The following is a 14,060-nucleotide window of genomic DNA, read 5'->3' as shown; positions in this document are numbered from 1 at the left end:
AGGGAGGCTTGAGGGGTCTCACCTTGGCTGTGGGTGGTTGCCTGGCAACTGGGTATGCAAAGGAGGTTAGGGCAGAGAAATACCTTTGCCAGTTGAAGAGAGAAAAGTACTGTAAACCCAAGGCAGAATTACTCCCATTTGCAACCAAGTAGGACAGTACAGTACAGATGCAATGCCAAAAAATGTCTCAAGCAACACTTTACCATTGCCATGGCATGGTTTCTTTTCAATTACTCTGGCTATCTAACCAGCTGACTGGTCCTTTCAAACCTTTAAAGTTGCTCATTGACTCCAACCTTTGTGAGCACTGGAACCAGGACATCTCTCACTGCAATGGGAATGATTCTGAACCAAGCCTCAACGTGTACCTATCACCTAAAGCTGTGTTTATGAGCTTTTGGTGAGAAAGTGATGGACTCAGGGCTTTTAGTGACACACCATTTGACAAAACACAATTAGATGGGAGGGAACATCACCACCTGGAAGTTCCCCTTCAAGTCACTCACCATCCTGACTTGGAAATATATCTCCATTCCTTCACTGTCGCTGGGTCAAAATCGTGGGGAGCTCTGCCTAACAGCACTTTGGGTGCCCCTACATAACAGGGACTGCAGTGGTTCAAGAAGGCAGCTCATCATCACATTCTCAAGGGCAATTAGGGATGGGCAATAAATTCTGGCCCAGCCAGAGCAGCCCACATCCCATAAAATGGATTATAAAAAAGTTAGAAACAAGAATAGACAGGTAGTGGTTTCCTGTGCAGAGTGATATAACATAGAGTTACCTAGATTCTACAGCACATAAACAGGCCATTCTGTTCAAGACCATAAGACATAGGAGCAGAAATTAGGCCATTCGGCCCGTCAAGTCTGCTCCGCCATTCAATCATGGCTGATAAGTTGCTCAACCCCATTCTCCCGCCTTCTCCCCGTAACCTTTGATCCCCTTACCAATCAAGAATCTATCTATCTCGGTCTTAAATATACTCAATGACCTGGCCTCCACAGCCTTCTGTGGCATTGAATACCATAGATTCACCACTCTCTGGCTAAAGAAGTTTCTCCTCATCTCTGTTCTAAAAGGTTTTCCCTTTATTCTGAGGCTCTGCCCTCGGGTCCTAGTCTCTCCTACTAATGGAAACATCTTCCCAATATCCACTCTATCCAGGCCTTTCAGTATTCTGTAAGCTTCAATCGGATCCCCCCTCATCCTTCTAAACTCCATCGAATATAGACCCAGAGTCCTCAAATGTTCCTCATATATTAAGCCTTGCATTCCTGAGATCGTTCTCGTGAACCTCCTCTGGACCCTCTCCAGGGCCAGAACATCCTTCCTGAGATACAGGGCCCAAAATTGCTCACAGTATTCTAAATGTGGTCTGGCCAGAGCCTTATAAAGCCTCAGCAGCACATCCCTGCTTTTATATTCTGGTCCTCTCGAAATAAATGCCAACATTGCATTTGCCTTCCTAACTACTGACTCAACCTGCAAGTTAACCTTAAGAGAATCCTGGACTAGGACTCCCAAGTTCCTTTGCACTCCAGATTTCTGAATTCTCTCCCCATTTATAATTTAGTCTATGCCTTTATTCTTCCTATCAAAGTGCATGACCTCACACTTCCCGATGTTGTATTCCATCTGCCACTTCTTTGTCCATTCTCCTAACCTGTCCAAATCCTTCTGCAGCCTCCCTGCCTCCTCTATACTACTTGTCCCTCCACCTATCTTTATATCATCTGCAAACTTAGCCAGGATGCCCTCAGTTCCTTCATCTAGATCATTAATGTATAAAGTGACAACCGGACATTACCCGTGGTTATGTTCCACACACGCCTCCTCCCACCCAATTTCATCTGATCCTATTGGCCATCCTTCCATTCTTTTCTCCCTCGTGTACTTAATTAGCTTCCCCTTAAAGGTATTCATCTCAGCTCCTCCTTGTGGTAGCAAGTTCCACACGTTCAGTGGGCTCTGCACATCATTGTTATTTCTAGGCCTTTAACTCTAATCTTTCATAATTGAAGCCCTGTGTTAAGGAGCTGTAGACGGGCCCTGTTGAATGACAGGCAATTATGCTACGCTGTTATCAAGAGTGCTGCATTATCACAAACTTAGAACAAGCTTCCTGTGAAAATGTTTCTGTTAGATAATTTCACCCAGGCCTTTGAACCTCTAATGGGACAGCACCCCATTGAGTCTGAATCATTGCAGGGAGAGAAGACCTATTGTGCCTTTGTGGTGAAACATAATTCCATATGTTGCATTGGTGAAGAATCTATAAAACAGGTTTTTATTGGACTAACTTTCCCTTTTTTTAAAAACTGACTGCCTAATCTCAGCACAGTGTTTGCCAACTTGAGGAAAATTGATGGAAAATTCATGGTTATTCACATGCCACTTTACAAACCTGAATGGCAAGTTGTTAGCAAGAAGCACACAGGGTGATAGGTACCAGAAAAGTCCAATTGGCCATCTGTCTGGCTTATTGTCACATAGAAAATAGGAGCAAGTGTAGGTCATTCAGCCCTTTGAGCCTGTTCCGCCGTTCAATGTAATCATGGCTGATCCTCTATCTCAACACCGTGGGACCTCCTGGGGCCACTTTTTCTGCCCTAGTGTCAAGCCTGTTTTTCTCTAATTCTGTTGCTTTTCCCTTCTTTTCAAAGACCTGCCTCTCAAGAGTTGGATCGATATTATCACACAGAAAATGATGACGAGAACCCATTCATATGCTCCCTCCTGAAGGATAATGGAATGCGCTACTGCCGCAGTGTGCCCCAAAGACGAGTGAACAACATAGAATGTACCCTAGACGATACAAGTTACTACCTGTTACTGAGTAACACCACAGACAATATCAGCTGTATAAACTGGAATCAGTACTACACCCAGTGCCAGCCTGCCGATCACAATCCATTCAAAGGAGCCATCAATTTCGACAACATTGGATATGCGTGGATAGCAATATTTCAGGTACTTTGATTTTTCTTCTCCTTTCATCAGGCCACCGCTTTTAGTGTGAGGCAGACTGGGAGGCTCCATTTCCCTACTTCCGATAAAGGCCATTATAAAATTCACCCGAGTCTGGCACCTTGGTCAATCACAGGATATTCCAAGGTTATTTACAGTCAATGAAGTACATTTTATGGAGGAAACACTGCAACCAATTTGCGCACAGCAAGTTCCCACAAGCAGCAGAGATAAATGACCAGATAAACCGTTTTTTTAGGCCAGAACTTTTGCATTGGCATGTGGGGGCGGGACCAGCATGCCAACGTGTAAAATGACACGCGGTGATGTTGGGCGTGAGTCCCGACATCACCGTGCGTCATTCAGATCTTTTGTTCGGCGAGCACACGTGCCAGAGGCAGCTGTGTGCCCGATGATCTGCCAAAGGCCTGATCAGGCCAATAAAAAGACAATTAACGTAATTCTCAATGCTGCCCGTCCAACCTTAAGGTTGGCAGGAAGGCGTAGAGCCCAAGCGGCCTTCATGTTTTACAAGAAACCTCATCCATGGGCGGTATGAGGTTTCCTGAAGGTTTTATTAAATAATTAAATATTTTATCGCATTCCATAAACATGTCCCAGCTCATGGGACACTGTCACATGAAGGGACATATCTAAATAATTTTTATCTTTCTTTATTTAAAACATTCCATATGAACTTAATCTCCCTGAAGCGGCTCCGTGCCTCAGGGAGATTTCTGCGCTATTTCACACGCATGCGTGAAAGACCGCAGGCCTTGACTTTCCCTCTTCCCCCCGCCCGCACAGGTAGCGCTTAGCACTACCGGCCGTGCATCACGTAAAATAGCGGTGCACAGTTGATCACAGGCGGCGATCAGCTCCGCACCTGCCCACACCCACTCCCGACGAGCTCACCTGACAGGGAGAAAATTCTGCCCTTAGTGATCTTGGCTTGGGGATAAATATGGGCCCCTACTCATCTTCAAAATAATGCTGTGGGATCCTTTAAGATCACATTAGAGGTCAGCTTAATGTCTCATTTGAAAGGCAGCCCCTCTAGCACTGCAGCATTCCCTCTGTAATGCACTTGAGTGTCAACGCTATGACTTTTGTGCTCAAGTCTCTGACAGGGGAAGGGGTCAGGCTTGAACTGATGAGCTACTGACTCAAAGGCAATAGAGCTACCACTGAGCCACTGATGAAATCGTACTTCCCTTATTGTTGTTGTAGTTTGATTTCCAAATTATATTAAAAATATCAAATTATGCTTGGTAGTTGTTAATTTTAGTATGCTGATGGACGCAAATATTAATTATGAGGCTGACACTTCCACTTACAAGATAGTGCTACTGTTCATTCATTGATATTTGGGTCTTTAAAAATGGTATCCAGAAGCAACAGTCATGAGGAGACAGCATAAGAACATAAGAATTAGGAGCAGGTGTAGTCCATATGGCCCCTCGATCCTGCTCCGTCATTTCATGCAATCATGGCTGATCTTCTGCCTCAACTCCACTTTCTCATCTGCTCCCCATATCCCATGAGATACCAAAAATCTGTCTTATCTGAACCTTGAATCTATTCAATGATGGAGCATCCTCATCCTTGAGGTAGAGAGTACCAAAGATTCACAACCCTCTGAGTAAAAAGGTCTCCTCATCTCAGTCCTGAATGACCAATTCCTTACCCTGAAACTGTGCCTCTGTGTTCTAGATTCCCCAGCCAGGGGAAGCAACCTCTCAGCATCTACCCTTTCAAGCCCTTTCATGTTTTTATATATTTCAATGAGATCACCTCTCATTCTTCCACCTCCAGAGTGTGGGCTCAGTTAACTCTGACTCTCATAATAGAGCAACTGTCTGTTCCCAGGAACCAATCTAGTGAACCTTTGCTGTTCTGCATCTAATGCAATACTAAATATGGAGACCCAAAGCTGCACACAAGAGTCCAGGTGCAGTCTCACCAAAGCCCTACATAATTGTAGCAATAATTCCTTCTTCTCCTACACCCTTGCAGTAAAAACCACCATGCCATTTGCTTTTCAATTGCTTTCTGTACCTACATGCTAACTTGCTGTGTTCCTTGTATGAGTACACCCAGGTCTCTCTGAACATCAACACTTAAAAGTTTCACACCTTTTTAAAAAGAAAATCTGGTTTCCTATTCTTCCCACTGAAGTGAATAACATCAAATTTTCCCACACTACCACCTGTTGCCCACTCACTTAACCTTTCTGTTTCTCTTTGTAGCCTCACTGTGCCCTTTTCAAAGCTTACAATCCCACATCACCTTATAACATCAACAAACTTCAATACATTACTCCCTGTCTTTTCACCTTAGTCATGAGTATAGATTGTAAATAGTCCCAGCACTGAACCTTGCGGCACTCCGCTAGGCACAGCTTGCCAAATTGAAAATGTCCTGTTTATTCCTACTTTCTGCTTCCTGTCCATTAATCAGTCCTTGATCCATGCTAACTCCATGAGCCCATGGCCTGGATTTTCCAGCCCTGTCATGGTGGGACCCGCCACAGGAGATTCGGCGGCCCAGCCAAAAGTCCATTGACCTTGGGCGGGACCAGGTAATCCCGGCAGCCGGCAGGGCTGGAAAACTCTGTTCCTTATCCTGTTTATTAACGTTTTATGTGGCAACTTTTTAAATGTCTTTTGGAAATCCAAGTTTATTGCATCTACTAGCTCCCCTATGAGTTACAGCATCAGAAAATTCTAATAAATTTGTCACGTATGATTTCCCTTTCTTAAAACCATACTGACTTTATCTGATCATTCTATGATTTTCTAAGTGCGTTGTTAAGACTTCATAATAGATTGCAGCTTTTTCCCAATGACTGATGTCAGACTAATTGGCCAATAGTTTAACTTCCTCTCTTCCTCCTTTCTTGAATAGCAGTGTTACATTTGCTAACTTCCAACATACTGGGACCATTCCAGAATCTAAAGTTTTGGAAAATCATAACCAGTGAATCCAGTATTTCTTTCAGAGAATGTGGGCCATCAGATCCTGGGGATTTGTTGGTCTCTTGAAGTTCTCTAATACTTTTGCTCTGCTGACCTAATTACTTTAAATTCCTCATGTTTTCATTTTGTTTTCTCTCAAAGGGTCATTAGGCTTTGGAATTCTATTCCCCAGAAAGCAGTGGGGGCTGGGTCATTGAATTTACTCAAGGCAGAGTTGGTCAGTTTTTTGATAGACAAGGGAGTCGAGGGTTATGGGTAAGATCCAACCAGATCTGCCATGATCTTATTTAATGGTGGAATAGCCTCAAAGGGCTGAATGGCCTACTCCTGCTCCTAAGTTCATTTTTATTGTCTCCTTGGTTACCCATCATTTGGCATCATTGGACAATAGTCTTCAGTAATTGAGGACAATAGTCTTCCTTGAGTGGCATCAGTAGAAAATAATCTTTAGTGTGTGGTGCCCATTCAGAGTAGACTTCATCAGTTATGATGATAAGAAATAGGCTTCTGTGAGTAGAATCAGTGAGCATTAATTTTTTCAGTGAGTAGTTTTGGAGCAGGATAATCAAGACTTTGCTCTTTGACACCCAGGTTATGCAGTGCAGCTTCATTTATTAATATGAGCATCAATATTAACTGCAAATTCTTAGGGTATGAGCTAAAACTGTTGTGTCTCGAATAATGAAAATGGCCAGGAGCGTACAAAAATGCCTCCGACTTGTTTAGTCGCAACTCACACTCAGCCACTCTTTGATCCTGAATTGAATAGTTTTTCAGTAAAGACAGGTACTACAGCCATTCTCTGAATAACAGTGGCCTTTTCCTTGCTATCAGTTCATTTCCGGTCTGTATCAAGACTGCTGCTCAATTTCCAACAGACACAAGTGGAATATTAAAATCTGATGACGTATTTTTGGATCATTCTTATTTGTTAAGATTCTTTTGTGACCACTTAAACTTCATTAACCAAAAGGTGACTGGTGGGAAATACCAGCGTGCCCAGTGGCTGTAAACCTTGTCTAATGAATGGATGCGACTCAAACCTGCGACATCTACCACCTAGAAGGACAAGACCAGCAGTTGCATAGGAACACCATCACTGGGTCAAAATTCTGGAACTCCCTTCCTAACAACACTGTGGTGTTCCTACAACACATAGACTGCAGCAGTTCAAGATTGCGGCTCACCACCACTTTCTCAAGGGCAGTTAGGGATGGGCAACAAACCCTTGCCTTGCCAGCAATGCCCACATCCTGTGAACAAATAAAATAAACTCCATTTTCCTGCCCCATCCCATAACCCTTGATTCCTTTAGTGACTAAGAATGTATCAATCCCAGTCTTGAATCTACACAACAATTGAGCATCCACTATCCTCTAAAGACAAACTAAACATTCACAAACTTTTGAATGAAGACATTTCTTCTCATCCTAGTTCTAAATGGCCAACCCCTTAACCTGAGACTACAGATCCTACTACAAGGAGTACCAGCCAGCGGGAACAGCCTCTCAGCATCTACTCTGGCTCAGCATCTAAGAATGAGATTGCCTCTCATTCTTCTAACCTCCAGAGAATATAGGCCCAATTTACTCAATTTGAACTTTTAGACCCAAAAGGATATCGGTATAGAGTTTCTTCCCAGGGCTCCACATATACAATGTGGGCTGTTGGCACACCTTCCTTGGCCAGGTGCAATTTAATTGAATGTCGGAGTAATCTGTCAAGGTTGGATGGCCTACTCCCGCTCCTAATATTCCTAGATCAGCATCGCTGGCAGCACCACCATAAATGGACTCCCGCTTGTTGGCGTGCAAGGCTTCTGAAAATAAATTGGAACAAGGACAGGGAAAGGAAGAAACGGTTGAAAAGATCTGAGAGCAAGAGAGGAGTGAAACTCTTGAACAGGGACAGATGCTGTGTGCGGGAGTGATGCCAGCTGCAGTGGGGAGATTAGTCTGAGCGTCTGGGAAGAGAGAGAACATCTGTCAATCAACGGGCATGCAAGAGGTTGGGGGTGGGGGAGGGAGGAGGTGGGGAAAAGGGAGAGGAAGGGAGATGGATTGGGTTTTGTGCAACCAACCTGCAAAAACAGTTGCAGCTGTGACACGTGAGATTCAGAGCACACATTGCCCGGACCACTGCAGTACACACCACATATCTGATACTAAATATTTCTGTTGCACGAATCAGGAATTATCTGTCTGTCCTGAAATAACATATGGCGTTGTTGGTGAATGAGTGGGGGCTGCGGAAAATGATTCTCACGAGCATCTGGAACTATTTATTAGCATACTGCATTGTGTCAGTAATCACTTCAAATGATTTTCAGGTCCTCTGTATCTCAGTGTTAATAGAAGGAAGAGAATAGATTAGAGAACTATTTATTGCTTCAATTTATTTTTAGAGGCCGGGACTTCTTAGATTGCACACAGATGATTAAGAGCCCAGTCCTGCACCTCTGCACTGTTTGGTGGGTGGAAGGTCACAGTGTGCCTGTGATTTGCAGATATGCAATCTGGATGGATGAAGCTCCATACAAGCAGCTGCAGTCAGAAAACCAGCCCAGCCACACCTGCAAATGAGATGACGTTGTATTGCACTACCGCTTAATGTAACAGCACTAAAAGCCTCTGCGTGCTTCCTCGACACACCCATTAACCTGTTTAAAATTAGCTGGTATTCATTTATTTAGCAAATGCAAATCCCCAGAGCCAAGCAGTAGCCTTCTCATTTGCTGACTTTAAGGTGAATAGTCCTCCAATTAGTCTATAGAGGGGACAATCCTTGGTAATGTGCAGCGTTGTTTATGTCTCTCCACAAGTGCACAAGGGGTTTGCAGTGAGGCCCCAGTGGTGGAGGTTGGCTGCACAGGGGCACTGGCCTGTCCTGAAACTGTTTAGCAAGGATTGCACTTGCCCTGGTAGTTCAAAGCCTGTCATTCGACTGATGGGGTTTGTCACAAGGAGCTTGTTCGTGACTTCCGTGTTTCCCATTCCTTGGTTCGAAGGATGTTTGCTGATAGATCTTCCTCAGGAAGGATGCTCCATATCAGGCACCGAGATGGAAGGTGGGCATTAAGTGGGTTGAACAGGTCAACGTGGAGTGGTAAGTGAAATGCAACACTCATAGTTTTAACCAGCTGTGAGTTTTTATCAGTTGGCAAAAGTGTGAGGGAGTGTTGTTTGCAAGGGCAGGAAGCCAGAAGAGGAGTGTTGCGGAGAGGGCTCCAGTTTTGATATGCATGTTGCATTCAACTGACTCTCAACAAGATGTGTTGTAATGACCTTTGCCAAACAGGTGCACATATCCTATCATAGTTCACAGCAGGGTAAGTGCTGAGGTCCGGAGTGTTGTGGTAGCTGCGCCCCTTGTAGATCCAGCAATATTGGTTAGTAGATTGTTTCTGGATTTTGACCTTTGCTGCTGGGTTCTTCAGATGTTCCAGGAAGGGTAAGGCTCTATCTAAAGTCACTCCCAAGTATGTTGGCTTGGGATCATACTTTAGTCTCTGACCATCCAAGTAGAGAGGAAAATTTTTTTTGGCACTGGCATTATGAAGGTGGAATACACTGGAAATGGTTTTAGAGGAATTCAACGTAAGACACCATGTGCTGCAGTCATCTGTCAACTTTCTAATGTCTTCATTAAGGATCTGGTTCAGAGTGTGGAAGGATGGAGTTTAGGTGGCACAACCTCCAGCAAAATGGACTGGTTAACACCATAGTTAAAATGTGGCTTTTCCTTTAGGAAAGGAAGCTAGAGGAAAAGATGTGAATATTGGGAGCAAAAGAAATTGTGGGTGGGTTGTTAAAAGTATTAGGTGTGGTCTATAACCGGTTGTCAAATTTGCTACCTGTCTGTTTTATGCTGCTCCAAGAAAAATTTCTCCCCAGTGTCTGTAGCAACGATGCAAAGAGAACTGGAAGGGAAAGGTGCACTGAAAAAAAAACTGCTGACACTACACAGAGCCCCCAGTAAACATCTGAACTTCCATTAGTAGCAGGGGAATTGTGCAGCAAAATGAGTGGCACAAGACACACATTAGCGTACTGCTGCAATTCAACAAGGGTTTTCAATAAGTTACATTTCATTCTCTGTCTCCTGCAGGATGTGTCTGGAGATTGTGCGAGGGGGTAGTTTGGGTGGGGGGTGTTTGGCTACAGAAGAAACATTACACAATCCCCCCATCACCACCCATTAAAAGTCTCCAGTTGATTAAGGTCAAACAAGTGTTGAGATCACCAACTTCTATAATGCTCAGTGTGCTTTGAGAGATTATCTACACATGAACATTCCTACATGCATGGATTAACTTCCAGTCCAAGCACGCCAGCTTGGAAATTTGTTTTAGGTTTGAGTGTTTGTTTTAATTAATCCATTTAAAAGAAGGAGGGGAAAAATAACAAGGTTTATTTCAGCACCGAGTCAAGGATCATGACCAAGCCTGGAATGGAACTATGACAGAAAGCTTGGCGCAGGTTTCCTCCCTCCTGAGGAAATTCCTCAGAGCTATTTCAGTTTTGTTTCACTGCAGGAACTCAATGGAATTGCATAATCGAGGTTTCCACTACACTTTTGGTGAAGCAACCTCAACAAAATGGGAACAGTTCCGAGAAATTTCCCCATCATGATGACTCCTATTTTGCTATTTTTCTGCCTGAATTGTTCTCCCTCTACTCTGGAAAGAAATCTCTCTTATGATACGTTATAGTTTAATGTAATCTCCCAGTGCTTTGCCCAAATTGCTATTCTCAGCGTGTGACTCTTAACAGTAAATGTAAATAACTTAATTGACTTTAGGAGCATTATAGCATTTATTAACATAAAATAGTGTTCAACACTATAAACCTACCAGCAGACATAGTGCCTCCCTCAGGTAGTGATAATTTTTCAGCACACCGTGCCCTGTGGTGAAATGAAGTGTCTAATCTTTTTACACTTGTTTCCATTAGGTTATTGTTATGTAAAGTAAAAATACAAGCATCATATCAATTAATCTTCTTCAAGGTAGTTTGTTTACAGGCAGTAATTTTTGCTTCTAAAGTAATTCAGGAAGGTTTTTTTCCTGAAGGCCTATGCAGAGGGATTTGGGTAATATTTTTGCACCATCTTTAAAATGATATTAAAGACCCAGTGGCTTATTGAGTTATATTGAGTACACGATACAGAAACAGGCCATTCAGCCCAACAGGTCCACGCTGCTATTTATACAGCACACAAGCCTTTGCCCACTTCTCTTTACCTAAACCAGACAGAATACCTTTCTATTCCCTCCTGCCTTATGTACTTAGCTAGCTTCCCCTTAAATAAATCTATGCTCTCCACCTTAACTACTCCTTGTGGCAGTGAGTTCCACAATCGCACAACTCTCAGAGTAAAGAAGCTTCTCCCAAATTCCCTATTTGGTTTATTAGTGACTATCTTATATTTATGGCTTTAGTGAACTCCCCCACAAGTGGAAACAGTTTCTCTATGCTTACCCTGACAAACCCTTTCATTACCTTGAGGAAATCAGGTCACCTATCAGCTCTCACATTTTTTGATCAAAGGGCCCCAGTCTGTTTAGCCTTTCCTGATAAGTATGTCTTCTCAGCTCTGGTATAATCCTCACGAATCCTTTTTGCACTTACCCCAGTGCCTGTGCATTCTTTTTAAAATATGGAGAGCAGAACTATTCACAGTGCCATATGTGTGGTCTAACCAAGGTCCTGTACAAGATTAATAGAACTTCTCTGTTTTTCAATTCTATCCATTTAGAAATAAATGCCTGTGCTTGGTTTCCTTTTGCAATTGCTCAACACTGACATTTAGATTTGATGAGCTGTGATAAAACTGGATGGCCAGAAATGTTTTCCTTCTGTTGTTTTTGAGTGACATCAAGTAACATCCCATATATTATACTGTGGACACAGGGTTCTCGTGTACTGAGCCAGCATCAAACCCAACACATTCTCCATAGCAACCAGCACCAAAATGTACAGTACAAATTTTATTTTTGTGGTTGTCACAGTTGAATCCTGTGACAATGGGGCAAATTGGCATAAATTAAACTGCACCTTTTATCTGCTTGTCCTTACTGACACAGCCAAAAAAACATTAGGACTGATTCAATACTGAGATGCTCTATCTGGGCTCAAATGTAGGGGTTCTGCATTTTTTATATAATCATTCATGGGATGTCAGCATTGCTGGCTCACCCAGCATTTAATGCCCAGCCCTAGTTGCCCTTTAAAATAAGACCATGAGACCATAAGACATAGGAGTAGAAATTAGGCCATTCAGCCCATCGAGTCTGCTCCGCCATTCAATCATGGCTGATAAGTTTCTCAACTCCATTTTCCCGCCTTCTCCCCGTAACCTTTGATCCCCTTACCAATCAAGAACCTATCTATCTCGGTCTTAAGTACACTCAATGACCTGGCCTCCACAGCCTTCTGTGGCAAAGAATTCCATAGACTCACCACTCTCTGGCTAAAGAAGTTTCTCCTCATCTCTGTTCTAAAAGGTCTTCCCTTTACTCTGAGGCTGTGCCCTCGGGTCCTAGTCTCTCCTTCTAATGGAAACATCTTTCCCACCTCCACTCTATCCAGGCCTTTCAGTATTCTGTAAGTTTCAATCAGTTCCCCCCTCATCCTTCTAAACTCCATCGAGTATAGACCCAGAGTCCTCAAATGTTCCTCATATGTTAAGCCTTTCATTCCTGGGATCGTTCTCGTGAACCTCCTCTGGACCCTCTCCAGGGCCAGAACATCCTTCCTGAGATACCGGGCCCAAAATTGCTCACAATATTCTAAATGTTGTCTGACCAGAGCCTTATAAAGCCTCAGCAGTACATCCCTGCTTTTATATACTAGTCCTCTCGAAATAAATGCCAACATTGCATTTGCCTTCCTAACTACCGACTCAATCTGCAAGTTAATCTTAAGAGAATCCTGGAATAGGACTCCCAAGTTCCTTTGCACTCCAGATTTCTGAATTCTCTCCCCATTTATAAATTAGTCTATGCCCCTATTCTTCCTACCAAAGTGCATGACCTCACACTTCCCCACGTTGTATCCCATCTGCCACTTCTTTGCCCGTTCTCCTAACCTGTCCAAATCTTTCTGCAGCCTCCCCACCTCCTCAATACTACCTGTCCCTCCACCTATCTTTGTATCATCTGCAAATTTAGCCAGGATGCCCTCAGTTCCTTCATCTAGATCAATAACGTATAAAGTGAAAAGTTGTGGTCCCAACACTGACCCCTACGGAACTCCACTAGTTACCGGCCGCCATCCTGAGAAGGACCCCCTTATCCCCACTCTCTTCCTCCTGCCAGACAGCCAATCTTCTATCCATGCTAGTACCTTGCTTCTAACACCATGGGCTCTTATCTTACAGAGCAGCCTCCTGTGTGGCACCTTGTCAAAGGCCTTCTGGAAGTCCAAGGAGATAACATCCATTGGCTCTCCTTTGTCTAATCTACTTGTTACCTCCTCAAAGAATTCTAACAGATTTGTCAGGCGTGACCTCCCCTTGATGAAACCATGCTGACTTTGTCCTATTTCACCATGCACTTCTAAGTATTCTGAAATCTCATCCTTAATAATGGACTCTAAAATCTTACCAACGACCAAAGTCAGGCTAATCGACCTGTAATTTCCTGTCTTTTGCCTCACTCCCTTCTTAAACAGGGGGGTTACATTAGCAATTTTCCAGTCCTCTGGGACCCTCCCTGACTCCAGTGATTCCTGAAAGATCACCACTAACACCTCCACTATCTCTTCAGCTATCTCCTTCAGAACTCTGGGATTTAATCCATCTGGTCCAGGTGATTTATCCACCTTCAGACCTTTCAGTTTTCCTAACACCTTCTCCTTGGTAATGGCCACCATACTCACCTCTGCCCCCCGACTCTCTTGAACTTTGGGAATGTTATTCATGTCTTCCACCGTGAAGACTGATGCAAAGTATCTATTTAGTTCCTCCGCCATTTCTTTGTTCCCCACTACTACTTCTCCAGCGTAATTTTCCAGCAGCCCAATGTCCACTTTTTCCTCTCTTTTATCTTTTATATATCTAAATAAAACTCTTGCAATCTTCTTTTATATTACTGGCTAGTTTACCCACATA

General features: G+C 43.4%; 1 protein-coding gene across 1 annotated transcript in view; it reads left to right on the top strand.

Annotated features, from left to right (window-relative positions):
- cacna1g (calcium channel, voltage-dependent, T type, alpha 1G subunit) overlaps positions 1-14,060 on the top strand; it is a 727,897-nt gene that overhangs the window by 429,782 nt on the left and 284,055 nt on the right. Inside the window, exon 6 of the mRNA XM_041216784.1 lies at positions 2,667-2,973. Coding sequence (XP_041072718.1) covers positions 2,667-2,973 — 307 coding nt within the window. The remainder of the gene's footprint in view (positions 1-2,666; positions 2,974-14,060) is intronic.

Source organism: Carcharodon carcharias, chromosome 22, assembly GCF_017639515.1.
Source record: "Carcharodon carcharias isolate sCarCar2 chromosome 22, sCarCar2.pri, whole genome shotgun sequence".
NCBI classification, from domain to species: domain Eukaryota; kingdom Metazoa; phylum Chordata; class Chondrichthyes; order Lamniformes; family Lamnidae; genus Carcharodon; species Carcharodon carcharias.
This window is presented reverse-complemented; position numbering and strand designations above follow the sequence as displayed.